Below are 15,394 nucleotides of genomic sequence, written 5' to 3'. Positions count from 1 at the left end.
CACAGAGGTCACAGGAAAGCTGCGCTCTGAGCGACAAACATATGGAGCAGAGCTGCTGCTGGAGGCGTGTGCATGTGTGTATGTGTATGTGTGTGTGTGTGTGTGTGTGTGTGTGTGTGTGTGTGTGTGTGTGTGTGTGTGTGTGTGTGTGTGTGTGCGTGTATGTGTGTCTGTGTGTGCGTCAGCTGATGGAGGTCAGTGTGAGAGAAACAGCGGCGCTCTAATTGTCTGAATTACAGGTTCTGATGGAGCCGGTGCAGAGACCGGGTCATTAGTTTAGTGCTACAGAGGCCAAACAGCACCCATCAGCACCCATCAGCTGCCCATTAGTGAACACCCCACTAACCAGGAGAGGGTGCAAAGCATGCTGGGACATGTGTGTCGCCTGCAGAGAGAGGAAGAACGTCCAGCTGTCTCAGAGAAGTCGTGCTGTCAGGGAGCAGTCAGAAGCTAATTTAGGCTCAAATATTATCTGAGGGGGGAAGATTAGAGATTTCATTAAATGATGATGATGGAAATAAGCAGAAATTATAGATTTAATGTTGTTCTCTGGATTTCTACTTTGAAAAGGAAACTCGTATGAGTCTACAAAATAAATCCACAGTGGGATTTTAGTTTAAGTCCCGGATGTTTGCTTCTGTTTTGTTTTGCAGCTAACAAAGACGTGTGAGCTCATGTGGGCTTCATTTTGGAAACATGAGCAACAAGCGGGCTCAGGTTTGAAAGACGAGCTGCATGAGAGAGAGCCGTGAATAAACAGAGAATCTGCCAACAGAGTCAGTCGAAGTGTTTCAGCACAGATTATTCTGTTGTTGAGCTCTGTACAATAAACATACTGCCTCAGAAAGAAGCATCTGCATCTGAATTAGACCCTGAGATGAGATGGTCCAACAGCATCCTAACAATACGACAACAGAAGAGTGAAAGGAGACTCTCTCACACCCATATCAGATAAATCATAACTACACATATCGGTGAGTAATGATTCTCTAAAAAAGAGAGTGAAGTTAAACTCCCTCTGGGTTTGTTGTTCTCAGCTCTGTGTTCACACTGAAGGGGCGGAGCTTCATTCAACGATGCAACCCAAGCAGTAACCTCCACTGTTGAAAAATGAAGCAGATGGTGAAGTGTAAAATCCTGCAGTTCCTTGAGTGTCCACTAGAGGCTGGCTGCAGAAGCACAGGAAGTCACATACACACCCATTCTAAAAAGCCTGTTTTTACAGCAGAGATTAACATGTTTACAGCCTGGTTCAAAATGGACTCCGAAGCTCCTTCAGTGAGCGACTTGTGATGCCACAATGTTCCACTGAACGGCTTAGAAGGTCTTTTGTTCCTGCAAGCTTTTACATCTGGCTCAATTGGATATGAAGGAGTAGCGGCTCTAGTCCAAGCTCCCCCCAAATGTCTGAGCTCCTCCCCCTCTCTGTAAAGGCCCTGACACACCAAGCAGACGGCAAAGAACTAGTGGCAACGAAGGCCGCCTCATGTCGCATCTCGTCTTGACCAAAAAGTTTCACTTGAACACACCGCAAAGACTACAGCCGACGGCCAACCACCACGTACGTTCTGCAGTGACAGGAAATAACTCTCCATGCCAGCAGGGGGGCGGTAGTCCGTTGTTATGATACGAGAAGACCATTTTCACACCGCTGTCGGTCACCACTCGTATTACAGGTAGTCTACTAATGGAGAATAATGTCTGATAAAAAGTTGAAAATGGCGCTGTCGTTGTCAGCTCTTGGTCTTTTAGTGGAAAAAGAAAAGAAGAGACGGAGGAGACAAATAAGGAGAAACCGCACTAATGGGTTAAAGCATGGCTACTACAGCGGCATGCTCAAGGGGCTTTACTGAACCTGTGAGGAGAGCTGGAGAGAAATGAAACCTCCCAACAGCCAATCAGAGAGTCCAAATAGGAGCGACGATGATCTCCTTGGTGTGTCAGGGCCTTAAGGCTGAACCTTCAGAGGAAACTCATTTCAGCCTCTTCACATATCTACAATAAATGTAGTTTTATAAATGTCTCGAGTTTCCAAACATTTGACTGGTTAGGGGAGATTTCCTTAAAGACGCAGTGAGCTGTGCGGACGGCGTTTGCATTCCTATCACTGAAACACCAAAGAGTGAAATCAATAAAGCAGCGGATGTTTGAGATGATGAGATTCTGCTAAAGTCTGAAATGTGAGCGGGATTTGATCGACTTCTGGAGACTGAATCCACCGAGGGCCACATCAATCATGGTAATGAATTCAGCCGCTTAAATCAGTCCAGAGAGCTGGGAAATAATGAAATATGCGAGGAAATTAATTGACACCCTGTGGTATAGAAACGCTGTTCATAGTCATCCTCCCCACCCACACAGAGCGCCACACGGGCTTAACCAACGCCAACACTTTCCTTTCATGGTTTCATCAGTCCGCCTGAGTCATAATCGTCTCTCCTGAACGACCTCTCCACATTTCTAATCACGCAGCCTCCGACCACGGCTAACAGCAACAAAGGTAGGAGAAAAACATGCATCTCCTGTTTGTCTCTCTCCTCTAGAGAGGACGAGGGAGTCGGGAGGGCCCGATCCAGTGAGGGGGGGGGGGGGGGTGCAGAGGAAAACAGCTTCAACAGCTGCAGACAAAAATATTGACAACGTTGTCAACAGATGAATGCAGCCCTGGAGTGTGTGCAGGAGATTACCTGATATACGGGAGGACTTAAGTGCAGTTTGATATTCAGCGTCATCTCTGGTTAGTCTTCTTCACGTTCATCCCCTGAATGTTTTAAAAGACACTTTAAGAATATCTTCAGTTATTTATCATTTTTCAGCCTTTGGGGAGAAAACTTCAGGAACATGAAAGACTGAAACGTTAAGATTTGTCCTCGAAACACCGCGAATGATATCTGCTGCTGGAGTTAAAATCTGGGTCATTAGTCTTTGAACATTTTTGGTTTCAGACTCCAGAAATGAGCCGATAATCCACTTCAAGTGCTGGCTGTGTGGCGTCTTAATCGGGACAACAAAGATCACGTGTACGTGATCACGTTGACCTGTTCACCCATTCACCTGTTCACCTGCTAACCTGTTCACCTGTTCACCTGTTCACCTCTTTACCTGTTTACCTGCTCACCTGTTCACCTGTTCACCTGTTCACCTCTTTACCTGTTTACCTGCTCACCTGTTCACCTCTTTACCTGTTTACCTGTTCTCCTGCTAACCTGTTCACCTGTTCACCTTATCACCTGTTCACCTCTTTACCTGTTTACCTGTTCACCTGTTCACCTCTTTACCTGTTCTCCTGCTAACCTGTTCACCTGTTCACCTTATCAACTGTTCACCTCGTTACCTGTTTACCTGTTCTCCTGCTAACCTGTTCACCTGTTCACCTTATCACCTGTTCACCTCTTTACCTGTTTACCTGTTCACCTCTTTACCTGTTTACCCGTTCACTTGTTCACTCATTCACCTGTTCACCCATTCACCTGTTCACTTGTTCACTCATTCACCTGTTGACCTCTTTACCTGTTTACCCGTTCACCCATCCACTTATTCACCCGTTTACCTGTTCACCTGTTCATCCATTCACCTGTTCACTTGTTCACCCATTCACCTGTTCACCTGTTCACCTCTTTACCTGTTTACCCGTTCACCAATCCACTTATTCACCCGTTTACCTGTTCACCTATTCATCCATTCACCTGTTCACTTGTTCACCCGTTCACCTGTTCAGCTGCTCACCTGTTCACCTGTTTGTATAACTCTTTTATTTTATCGTCTGTTCTCTTTGATTTTTAAGGTTTTGTTTGAATGATTTTGTGATTGTTTTTTGTGAAGCACTTTGAATCGCCTTGTTGCTCAAATGTAAATGAATAAACGTGCGTTTCCTTATTCACGTTTTGTGTCTCGACTCCCAGCGGCGTGCACAAGACTCTGTCATGGCGGGTGGAGCTGGACACGCTCTGCTGCTTGTTTATCAGAATCATTCAAATCCCCAAAGTGAAGGCTGAGCAGGCAGTGTGATGGATAATAGTCCAGATAATTCCTCTTGTTTTCCATCGAGGACTTTCATCAACAAACACCCGTTTGGTAAAGTTACAGTACGATACTGTAAAGTAAGGGTCACTACGTTCTTGTGTCATTTCACAAAGAGACAGGTTCCCATACCATCACTCCGAGCAGAAGCAGGATATAGATTAAGGTCATGGAGGTCCTGTTGATGGGAAACAGAGAATCACTGGGTTCCCTTCTTAAACACAGTTCAGTTTACTGTAAATGATCACTCCAAGGTTTACCGCTCTTTGCACATCTTGAGCCTCTGCTGTGGTTTCGTCAACCCTCGGGGCATTAAAATACAAGAAGGGGGATAAAAAGATGGACGTCAGTTTGATTTCAGAGGTATGAAGAATAAACGAGGAGAGTAGAAAGTAAACATGTAAAAGTCATTGTGCAGATGATGAACATTAAAGTTTAATCTCAAACCGATGATTTAGCAGCGATGTGGAGATCAGGTCGGTCTCTCAGGATTCATTACTTTTTAAAGTGTGAATAATTGATCCCCTCTAACAGTGTGTTCAGGGGGAGCTGCTGAGAGGAATAAGAAGCAGACGTTGCATGGACGCTTTAGGGTCTGTTTGTTTACCGCTGTGTGCATTGCTGCGGTGCGTTCAGGGGACTTTGTATTCATCTGTTTGTTTTCCTCGCTCTGCAGCACGTCGCCTTTAATTCCTCTAACTGCGTTCTCTGAAAAGAAAGCTGAAACACTTTGACATGCAGTAATAGTTGGTGTGCTTTAAAGAATGGCTGCTGTCACACTCGGCGCGCGGCCTGTATTTATATTTACATCTGAAGGATTAGTTTGGGATCTGTTTTGAACGTGAACATTACAGAGCGCCCTGCAGGGAGACGATGGCGTCTCTGCATGCTGATGAGCTCCTTTCAGCGGCTCAGTGTGTTTCATGTCTTAGACGTTTCATTACACTCACATGTCACTTTGAATACATCTGCCTTCACTCTGACCATCTGTGCGGCGTGCTGCAGCCTCGTCCGGGTAAAGCTCTGTAACCTGCGTGTGGTGACACACTCTTTGTCCCGTGTAAAAGGACGCAGACAGGAAATTGGATTTCTTCTGCTCCCCACGGCGTGCTGGTGCTCCCTGCGTCCCTTCGCACTCGTCTCTCAATCACTTCCTGTCTCTCAGCGTAAAAACATAAGGCTATTAGGGCTGTCGGGCGGATGGATGTAAGCCATACGGAGAGCTGTGCTGAATCACGGAGCAGCGTCCCTCCTCGCCGCCTCTAATGGGGCCGCGTCTGCACTTCAAAGGATTTCTCTTGAAATCAGGTGTGAGAGCTGCAAGTCTGCAGCTTTGATACGAGGCTAAAACAGCCATTTGAAATCAGAGCAGAGCGTGAAATTACAGCCTTTTCAACCCAACACTTTGACTTCTACATCCATAAAAAGACACTTTCTACACCCTGGTTTCCATTATCTTCTCCTCTCATGGGTCCTCTCTGATTAATCCCATGTTTGATTAGAAGCCTGTGATTTACGCTTCGTCACGCTCGCAGCAGAAACCATTTCTCCCCCAACAACAAAACATCTTCCTGAACTCAAATGTTAAAACAACATCATGAAGGAATTCAGTCTTGCACCCATCGAAGCTCTCTGAGGGCAACGGGGGAGGAGCTAACAACACATGGTGCTGTTAGCTCCTCCCCCTCATCGACAGCATGCATCTGTTGACAACCAGAGGTGGAGAAGACGACAAAGACGTGATGAGAAGCAAACTGACTGACGAGGTTCAGAAATATAACCAATCAAACCATTGTTAGCTAACTGTTAGCATGTGGAGTATGTGTTTGTGTATTCAGCTGTTACCATGACGACTACAGGCTGTGGCTAAATGTCTACATTAGAGAGGCTCATTTATAACATGCTAGCTGAGGTTGGTTTGTAAGGTTCAAACTGATGAAGCTAACTTGAAGATGGATGTGGAGAGAGACGACTTTTTGGTGTCAGATGGATTTATTGATTTCTTTGTATCAAACCTGAGACAGAACTCGGGTCAGATGACTTCCTGCAGCCGCTAAAGCTGCTAAACACGAGACAATGACGACACCGCTAATGATACAGACTAACGTTACGTTCTGAATAATATTTGCAGGGATTTACACTCTGCTTCTCACTCTCTCTCTCTCTCTCTCGCTCCCCCCCCCCCTCTCTCTCTCTCTCTCTCTCTCAGTCGTTGTATCAACCAGTACAGAGACAGGCTAACTGTCTGCTTTGTATCTGAAGGCTGCTGTGTGAACTAGGACCTTAAAGACGTACACACTCACCAGATGACCTCTACCCTCTGACAAATTTACATAGTGCTGAAAACAGGCGAGCGGGGCGCTCTGTGGACGCCATGAGAGAGACTGTTGGAGGTTATTGTTTTGCTTTAAATTTACATTTATATGTACAGTATGAAATAAAAAGCAGCTCCAAATGTTGACTGGTGCAGCATGATGAGTCAGTGTGTGAATGTGCAGCTGGACGTTAAATGTAATAAGAACTAAAACAACAACAATAAAAGAATGAGGCTGAACACAGTTGGCGCACAGCTCACTGGGGGATATAAAGTTATTTTTCATTCTGCATAATAGATGGCAGGAGCGGCAGTTTATTACAGTGTAAGCATTTTACTGCTGCTGGACTTTTATTCAGCAAAGACAGAGAGAGAGAGAGAGAGAGAGAGAGAGGGCGAGGGCGAGCGAGAGAGAGGACAGAAACTTTAAAGACACACAGTCGTACGTTTGTTTGTTCTCAGTCTCATCGAGGCGATGGACTTCTGATTTTAAAGATCAGACGCCTAACAGACCACAAAACACTGAGGGTTTATTTAACAGCTGTGTGGCCCACAGCAAACTCTGCATGCAAACTGCTGCACATTCATCTGCTGGACAACAGAAAAACATGTGAATTATTAAACACTCTGCTGCAATGAAAACAGCCTGGGAGGCAATATGGTCCAAAAGACGCCCAGTGTCCCATATTAGTCTGAACAGCTGAACGCAGCAGGAGGGAGGAAGCAGCTGAGGCAGCAGGTGAGCTTTCTAAACTCATTTAAACGCCAGGTGAACGAGAGTGAGCTGTCTCTGAACAAACACAAACCAGGAATCTAAAAGACTTTTCTTTACTTCAACACAACGTCTTCAGGAAAATTCAGCAACCATCCTGACTCCTCGCATGATGCCGCCGCGAATCAAACTGTGAACGAGCAAACAGTCCAGGTATGTTTCTCACAGACACAGATAGCTGCTAAACATGTAAATAAATTAAGTTCCAGTCGTCAAAAGTGTAGCTCAGACTTGTTGGACGGTATGTTAGTCCAATAAAGCTCACAGAGAGAGACAGATTATTAGTCTGATATTTACATGAACAAATCTCTAAAAGGCTCCAACAGCACAAACACGACCCAGAGTTAAAGGTCAGTGACTGAATTAGCAGACACCTAGCAGACAGCTAGCAGCTCCCACCTGTCACTCAAAGAGGCCACACCCCCTAATTCTACATCCCTTTAAGCCTTAATATAATGTAAACAGGTGAGTTGTATAAACATTCAGGCCATACAGTTGAAGAGAGAAATGAGCTCTAGAGACACAAACTGTTTTAGTACCAGGATGTAAACATGTTTATTTTAACATGGAGCTCTATGAGGACTGACTCACTGCAGGAGACAGACTCTAGTGGACACTGGAGGAACTGCAGCTTTAGGTGCTTGCGTGCTGGTTTCATGTCTTAGTCCTGAGGTTTTTTAGTATAAATTTGATATATCCCAAAGCCACATGTTGTATTTGCCTGTGAAGAGAGGAAGCTGTGACTTTGAATTGTAAAGTAAAAACCTCGCCTGCACGTTTTCTGCTCAGTGAAATGTTGCTCAGACTTGGCGCTCCAGCAGAGCGAGCAGCCAGTTTGATGCAGTTTTAATGAGTCAGTGTGAGTTGTGAAATGTTTTGTTATCGTGAGCCCAAAGTGATCCGAGCACACTGATGACACTCACAGGAGGAGTGGCTGCTGGGGAAACTCTTGCGTCCCTCAGAGACGAGATCTGGCTCCCCGGTGCAAAGCATCTTGGCGTTCACTTGTCCATCCGGGAAACAACGCTGGAAATAATCCGGCCTGGGTCTGAAAACAAACACAACAGTGAAGGTGGATGGCAGTCAGTGAGTCACTGTTTGTACATCTTATATGAACCATCTGACAGCCGGCCATCACTGACAGAGAAATCAAATGTCTTGTTTGTATCATACCTGCCAACGATCAGCTTGATGGTGTTTGTGAAGACTCCGTTCAGAGCGAGCGCCAGAGACACAGCTGGAGGAGGAAGATCCACACACACAGTCAGAGAGACATCTTATATATATTTATTTAAGTTAAACAGGTGAGACAGACACCTGGAGCAGCATTTTGGATGCACATATAGAAATGATGATGCTGTGATCAAACCTGACATTTTACTGTCAGGATCTGACGTGCTGAAATGTGTATGAGCAGATTCTCAGAATCTCTGAGACAAGAAGGTTTCAAACACACATTAGTGAAGTAGAGGATCCTGAGACTCTGTAGTTCTTAGTCTCTCTGGATCCCTCTAACTTTAAGGATGATTTACATATAATCAAACTCCTCCTGGTCTGCATCGTCTCGTTGGCAGCCAGAGTCCTTTCAGAGTCCTGGCTGGTCATCGGGGTATTCATTAATTTCTCTTTCATCAGCGCTGACACACATTTAGACGTTTGTTGTTATTCTTCTGGATCCAAATGAATCCGTTCAGCAGACGTCCCACTTTAGTGTTACCCTGTTCTCTAAACCGTAAAACAGCCCGGACTGCAGATTCACATCAGACTACAGAGTGACCCGGTCTTTGTACTACACCCCTAATTAATGATGTCTCTGTCTGTGTCCGCTCTGTGCTGCAAGAAGATTGTGATGTTTGCGCCTGGTCTCTAAAGTTTGATCAAATGATGCACTCATCGTGGAGTTACTGAACTAGTGCACATTTACAGGAAGGGAAAGAGAAAGTTTTACTTTGAAAGTCTTCATCATTCGTTCAGTCGGCGTTGTCAAACAGTAACAGTCAAACTGCCGTGACATCATTGACAGGGAACTTGTGCTGAAACTTTTCACTCTGAACTTTAATGAAGGATATTTGTGGAGCCGCTGAGCAGCAGGATCAACGCCGCATAAAGTCTAAAAATAAACAGGATGGTTATCGCTGAGAGTCATTAAACCAAATCTGCAGAAAATACAAACGGTCTTTATGAGAAACTCACTGATTATCTCTGTGTGCGCACACACACACACACACACACACACACACACACACACACACACACACACACACACACACACAGTAATATCTGCATGCTATGAGAGCTCATATTGAGATAATTATCAGTGCAGTCTCCTCTCAGTGTGTCGTTTTGGTGTGAGTGTTTGAATGATTGAGTTACGAGGTTTTCACTGAGACAGAATCTCGACATGAAGCTGAAGGAATGTGATGAAGGTTTAATGTCTGCAGAGAGGCGCTGTGTTCTGCAACATAAAGACAAAGAAAGAGGAGATGTGTCCCATCGCTGTCACTCAGGGTGGAAATCATCCCTTATGACTGAGATTTATACCGACTCAATTATCTCTCTGACATGAGATCAGTCACAATCAATGATCACAGCTTTGATTTCTGTGATTGGAGTTTGGGATGAGCAAAGTGCTTTACAGTTAAAACAAGGAAAATAAATCCACTCTGATCCATGTCTATAAACCCCTCTATTTCAGCCCTGCTCAGAACAGGCTGTTTCTGTGTCTGTACCTTTAAATATGTAAATGAGCTGTGTCTGACCACGCCCCCTCTCTGGAAGGGCTTGGGTGGCTCTGGCTTTCTCGCTCCATGTCCTATTGTTTACGGTGAGAAGGCAGACTCAGAGGGCAGAATAAACACCTAGCTGTGGGAGTGTCAGCCACCTGGGGGAGGGGCTACTGCCCTTTGTGATGTCATGAAGGGAAAATCTCCAAACGGCCTGTTTGAGCACACATTTTCTGAAAAGTGGAGCAGGCAAAAGACGGAGAGGATGGACTTTTCTCATCATTGGGGGGTTTGCAGACAGACTAGAGACACACATTAGAGATAGAGGAACATGGGGAAGTGTAGTTTGAAATCTCCAGGCAGGAAGTACGTCATCTGTGGGGCCCGAGCTGCAAACGCTCGGTCACCTTTTGTGACCTGTTGAGTTTTAGGAACCGCTTTAGGGTCCTGGAGGATCTCAAGCAGCAGTCTGCCCGGTGAGCAGGTCCCAGATAGAGGGCGGGGCCTGGCCATTTAGGACTTTAAAACATCATTGTTACATTGAGAGGCTCCATCAGTTCAAACACAACTCGTGACTCCATGAAGTCACGAGCTGAAGCTCAAAGAAACGTCGTCAACGAGCAGAAAAGTACGGACGTCTACGTTTCCTGTGATGTGTGAGCTCAGGATGAGGATTAAAGAGGTTTGTAGGAAGTTAGAATAATCTCCTACAGACTGCAGAGCGGGCTGAAAACGCTGCTTTGATGATATTTCTCATCAGGTCAGGAGGCGGCGTAGGATCAGAGTGTTCAAACTGAACACGGAGGAAAGAGTCAGAATAATTGGCTCCTTTATTCTCTGCTCGTCTCCATGTTGTTTCTCTGCAGAAGAGCGGAGCGCCGTAATGGGCCTGTTAGTTTACACAGCCGTAATTTGAACACACACACACGCACACACACACACACACATACACACACACACACACACACACACCTTCACACACACCTTCACACACACACACACACACACACACACACACACACACACACACACACACCTTCAAACACACACACACACACACACAAAAAAACACACACACACACACACACACACACACACACACACACACAGACACACACACACACACACACACACACACACACACAGACACACACACACACACACACAGACACACACACACACACACACAAACACACACACACACACACACAAACACACACACACACTCACACACACACACACACACAAACACACTCACACACACACACACACACACACACACACACAGACACACACACACACACAGACACACACACACACACACAGACACACACACACAGACACAGACACAAACACACACACAGACACACACACACACACACACACACACACACACACACACACACACACACACAGACACACACACACAGACACACACACACACACACACACACACACACACACACACACAGACTGATTCATCTCGGTGTGTCTCTTTAATTGGATTTCTGTTTAACTTTCTTAATGCTCTGTGATCTGCAGAAGCGTCTGCAGGCCTGAGACCCGGAGGGAGCACACAGCAGCTGCTGTTTGAGACTTTTTATCTCCCAAACATCGTTTTAAACGCCGCTAAGCTCTCGCAGCGATTCACCGTCAGGGACCAAACCGACTGTAGCACCGGGTTATAGAGAGGGAGGATCTATGGCTTTAATAACTGAGTTTAGAATCCTTTAAAGGTGAACATAAGAACTGAAACCTGAGGAATAGACACAAACATCTTTCTTATAAATCACACCCGAAATATGGTCGTCACGACAACAAGATTTTAAACTTCTTTAAGTCTAGTAAAAGTAAAAAAGGTTATCGATTTCTGTTTGAAACCATGGCAACAAAAATCCTGTCCTGAGCAGGCGGGTGCAGAGGGGAGGGGCTTAGAGTGCAGCTTGTTCAGGACTTTTAAAAATTATTATCTAAAGCAGCGGTCTGCCCGGTGAGCAGGTCCCAGATAGAGGGCGGGGCCTGGCCATTTAGGACTTTAAAACATCATTGTTACATTGAGAGGCTCCATCAGTTCAAACACAACTCGTGACTCCATGAAGTCAGAATGAGCTGAAGCTCAAAGAAACGTCGTCAACGAGCAGAAAAGTACGGACGTCTACGTTTCCTGTGATGTGTGAGCTCAGGATGAGGATTAAAAGGTTATCAATTTCTGTTTGAAACCATGGCAACAAAAATCCTGTCCTGAGCAGGATTATTTTATTATGTAAGACCTTTAAAGTCCATCCTTTCTGTGTCTGCTCTCGTGTTTCAACAGTTTGTGACAAACACAAACAGCTTTCTTTTTGTCTTTCGTACCTAAGCAGGCCTCCTTGATCTCGGTGCGGTCCGTCCTCTGGATGATCTTGACCACGAAGATGACGGCCAGCGGCGTGAGGAAGGAGATGGCCTGAGAGGGAATAAAGACGAAAGGTTATTGAGTCATCAGAGACGCTCTATCTGCAGGTTAATCCTGGAACGACTTCAGCCTGAGGGAGACACGAGCAGCAATCCATTACGCAGATTTAATTTGAAGCCAAACAAACCTCTTTACTGTTCATTAAGGTTTGTGTGCAGCTCAGAGGAGCTCTTTCAGCCTCCGCAGCACGCAGCTCCTTATTCACACTGTTTTCACTCCTTTCAGCTCAATTTCATTTATTTCCTTAAAAACAGACCCCGAGTTTAGATTCCATCATTATTACACATTTCACTCCTCTTGAGTGTTTCTGTGCAGCTGCAAAACAAACTTTTAAACTGTAACTACCTTAAAGGTCCAATCAGTGAGATGTGTAGTGAGTGAAATGATAAAGTGACCTTACTATATGATCAGACATTAACCCCCATACGGCCGTTTTGGACACCCCTCGGTTTGCCAGATATGAGAGCAGTTATCAGGTCAAAAACAGGTTGTTAAACAGGTTTTTCTGTTTATCACACAGCGAGTGTAAAAACTACAATCTACTGAATATGGACTACAAAGAGATCATCAGTGCTTTCTTATTGCCCCCCTTCCCCGAGTTCCTCTGGGGAGGTCTGCACCTAAACGCCCCCAGCTGCCCCCCTTTCCTTGACACCTCCTGACAGTGTGTGTCTTAAAGTATCTCCTCATAAACTAAAGTTATACACCTCAGTGCTGTGAGCATGACTCAACTGTCACACATGTGAGGAGTCAGAAGAGGAACGCAGCGCTCACGAGGATCTCGGTTTAAATGGAAACACTTTGAAGAATAAAAACACTTTCAAGGTTTGATGAGCTAAAGGAGCTTGTCTCATATTATTACATTTAATATTTATAATAATACACCAGGGGTTAAATCAGTCCACATCAGCTCCATCAGAGTGAGAGTGCAGCTCCATCAGAGTGAGAATGCAGCTCTGTGCAGAGTGACGCTGCAGATTGCGTCTCTCCACATTCTCCAACTAGAGCTAACCGTGTTTGTGTCTGAAGGTCATCAGAGCTACATATACAGTATGTTTATGCTTTGAAAGTTAGATTCAGAGACGGTGCAGAGAGAGGGAGAACATGATGAAGGAGTTATGGAGATATTAGAGACTTTGATGATTCTTAGTGAATCAGAGCCTGAGAACACACTTCACTGTTCAGGAGGTTCTTGCTGTAACATCATTGGACACATCTATGAATAACAGTGGTAATATTGCAGCCCTTTATTAAGAGAGAATCCCATAGAGAGTGAATAACACAGTTCACATCTTAATGAAGGTCACAGTGAGTCATAGAGCAGACTCATGTAGATCTCTACAGCAGGGATAGACCCCGCTCACCTGCAGCGCTGCTGTCAGCGAGATGACGCTGAAGAAATCTGACTGCTGGATGTTTCATCAGAGAGCTGTGTGGTCAGGAGAAAACCCCCCAAGTATTTTCTACCTCTTTCATTATTTACAGAGCTGTCAGAAGAAAACATCCCCCTGACACTGAAGTGAATATAATCTGTTGACAGTTTGATTAAAGGATGTCCGAGGTGGAAAAAGTGCACACATACTTTACTACAGCAGAAGAACAGACACTTGACTCTCTGGTTAAAATAGAAGTTATGATTCTTCATGTTTTCTGCAGTTAAAGTGTCGAACTGTGCCGTCTCTGAAAAGTGTCTCTGAAGGACTTTTGTTTGTGTGCAAAGCTAACTGAAGCCAACTGAAGTTCAGCTCAACTTTAGAGAAACTGGGGTGCTGGTGGCGCAGTGGTTAGTGGTTAGTGGTTAGGTCCCCATATGTGGAGGCTGTGGTTCGAGTCCCGCCTGTGGCTCCTTTCCCGCATGTCATTCCCCACTCTCTCTCTCCCTCATTTCCAGCTCTATCAACTGCCCTATCTCTCCATTAAAGGCACAAAAATCATTTTATTCTGACATGTTTCTACAATCTGAGGCCTCGCCCACTCCTTCTTCCTTCAAATACTTACGTCCACACGCTCAGTTCTCAAAATCATCTTCGTCCTCATGAAAACACAAAAACAAACTTTCACAGCTGTGACGAGCAGGCCAAGTGAACAATGATGTCCTCTCTAATCCTCTGAAATTACCATTTCATTTTCAAAGTTGTCCCACCAGGTCTCATCTTAACCGGCGGCGTTGTGAAGCAGCAGTAACCTCTGTTGTCCAATCAGGTGTCTCTGCTCGTCAACATAGTGGGAAAGGAACTGTGTATGTATGTGTGAGCGTGTAAAAGTCCAGTTAGCAATGTTAGCATGGAGCTCTATGAGGACTGACTCACTGCAGGAGACAGACTCTAGTGGACACTGGAGGAACTGCAGCTGCAGAACATTGGCTTCATTCTCATCAGCGGAGGCTGCAGCTTGGTTTCTTCTTCAAAATAAAAAGTTTTACTTAAACCAAAGTTTGGAGGAGTTGATTGGTTTGACAGTGTGACAGTTAGAGCTCAGACTCAGGATGAATGAGTGATGTGAGAGGAGGAGCAGAGAGAGAGTGAGAGGCAGTCAGTCAGACTCCATCAGTCTGCAGAGACGTCAGCTAAACAAGCAGAGAGCAGGAGGTCTGAGCCGATTAATCTGCTGAGACATTTTCATCAAACAGCAAGCAGCAAAGAGGAAAGTTAGCACTCACACAGAAGAATCATCTGAACAACATCAGAGAGTCAGGACTGAGTCACCGACTCTTTTTAAACATCTGATTGATTGATATCTTTATTTCACATGTAATAAAACCACAAATGACTAAATCAATAAACGATACGAAGATTAAACCCAAACATCAGATTCAGAATGTGGGGCGAGGGACCCCTAAGGGGGGGCCCGGGGTTATCACAGGGGGGCCCCCGGGTTATGACCAAGCAGCAACATGTGGTGTGGAAAAATGAAGCCGGTTGATAAGTGTAAGATCCTGCAGTTCCTCGAGTGCTCCTCCTAAAGTCTCGCCCCCCCCTGATACGAGGATGATGTCATGCAGTGCCTCATTGGAGGTTAATTACACACTTTGTTTTACCTGTGAGACTGCACCGCACAAATCACTGATGTTTGGGGAGATTCCAAAATCACAGTGGTCCCCAGGTAATACT

At 45.2% G+C, this 15,394-nt stretch overlaps 1 protein-coding gene across 1 annotated transcript in view; it reads right to left on the bottom strand.

Moving 5' to 3' along the window:
* The window catches only part of plpp4 (phospholipid phosphatase 4), a 47,662-nt gene that overhangs the window by 6,805 nt on the left and 25,463 nt on the right, over nucleotides 1–15,394 (bottom strand). The window contains exons 3-5 of the mRNA XM_061040586.1: nucleotides 12,185–12,275; nucleotides 8,280–8,343; nucleotides 8,030–8,154 (exon numbers count right to left, since the gene is read on the bottom strand). Of these exons, the coding sequence (XP_060896569.1) occupies nucleotides 8,030–8,154; nucleotides 8,280–8,343; nucleotides 12,185–12,275 (280 nt within the window). The remainder of the gene's footprint in view (nucleotides 1–8,029; nucleotides 8,155–8,279; nucleotides 8,344–12,184; nucleotides 12,276–15,394) is intronic.

The sequence above is a fragment of the Labrus mixtus genome, chromosome 6 (genome assembly GCF_963584025.1).
Source record: "Labrus mixtus chromosome 6, fLabMix1.1, whole genome shotgun sequence".
NCBI classification, from domain to species: domain Eukaryota; kingdom Metazoa; phylum Chordata; class Actinopteri; order Labriformes; family Labridae; genus Labrus; species Labrus mixtus.
Note: the sequence above shows the minus strand (reverse complement) of the source record. Positions and strands in the feature narration are given on the sequence as shown.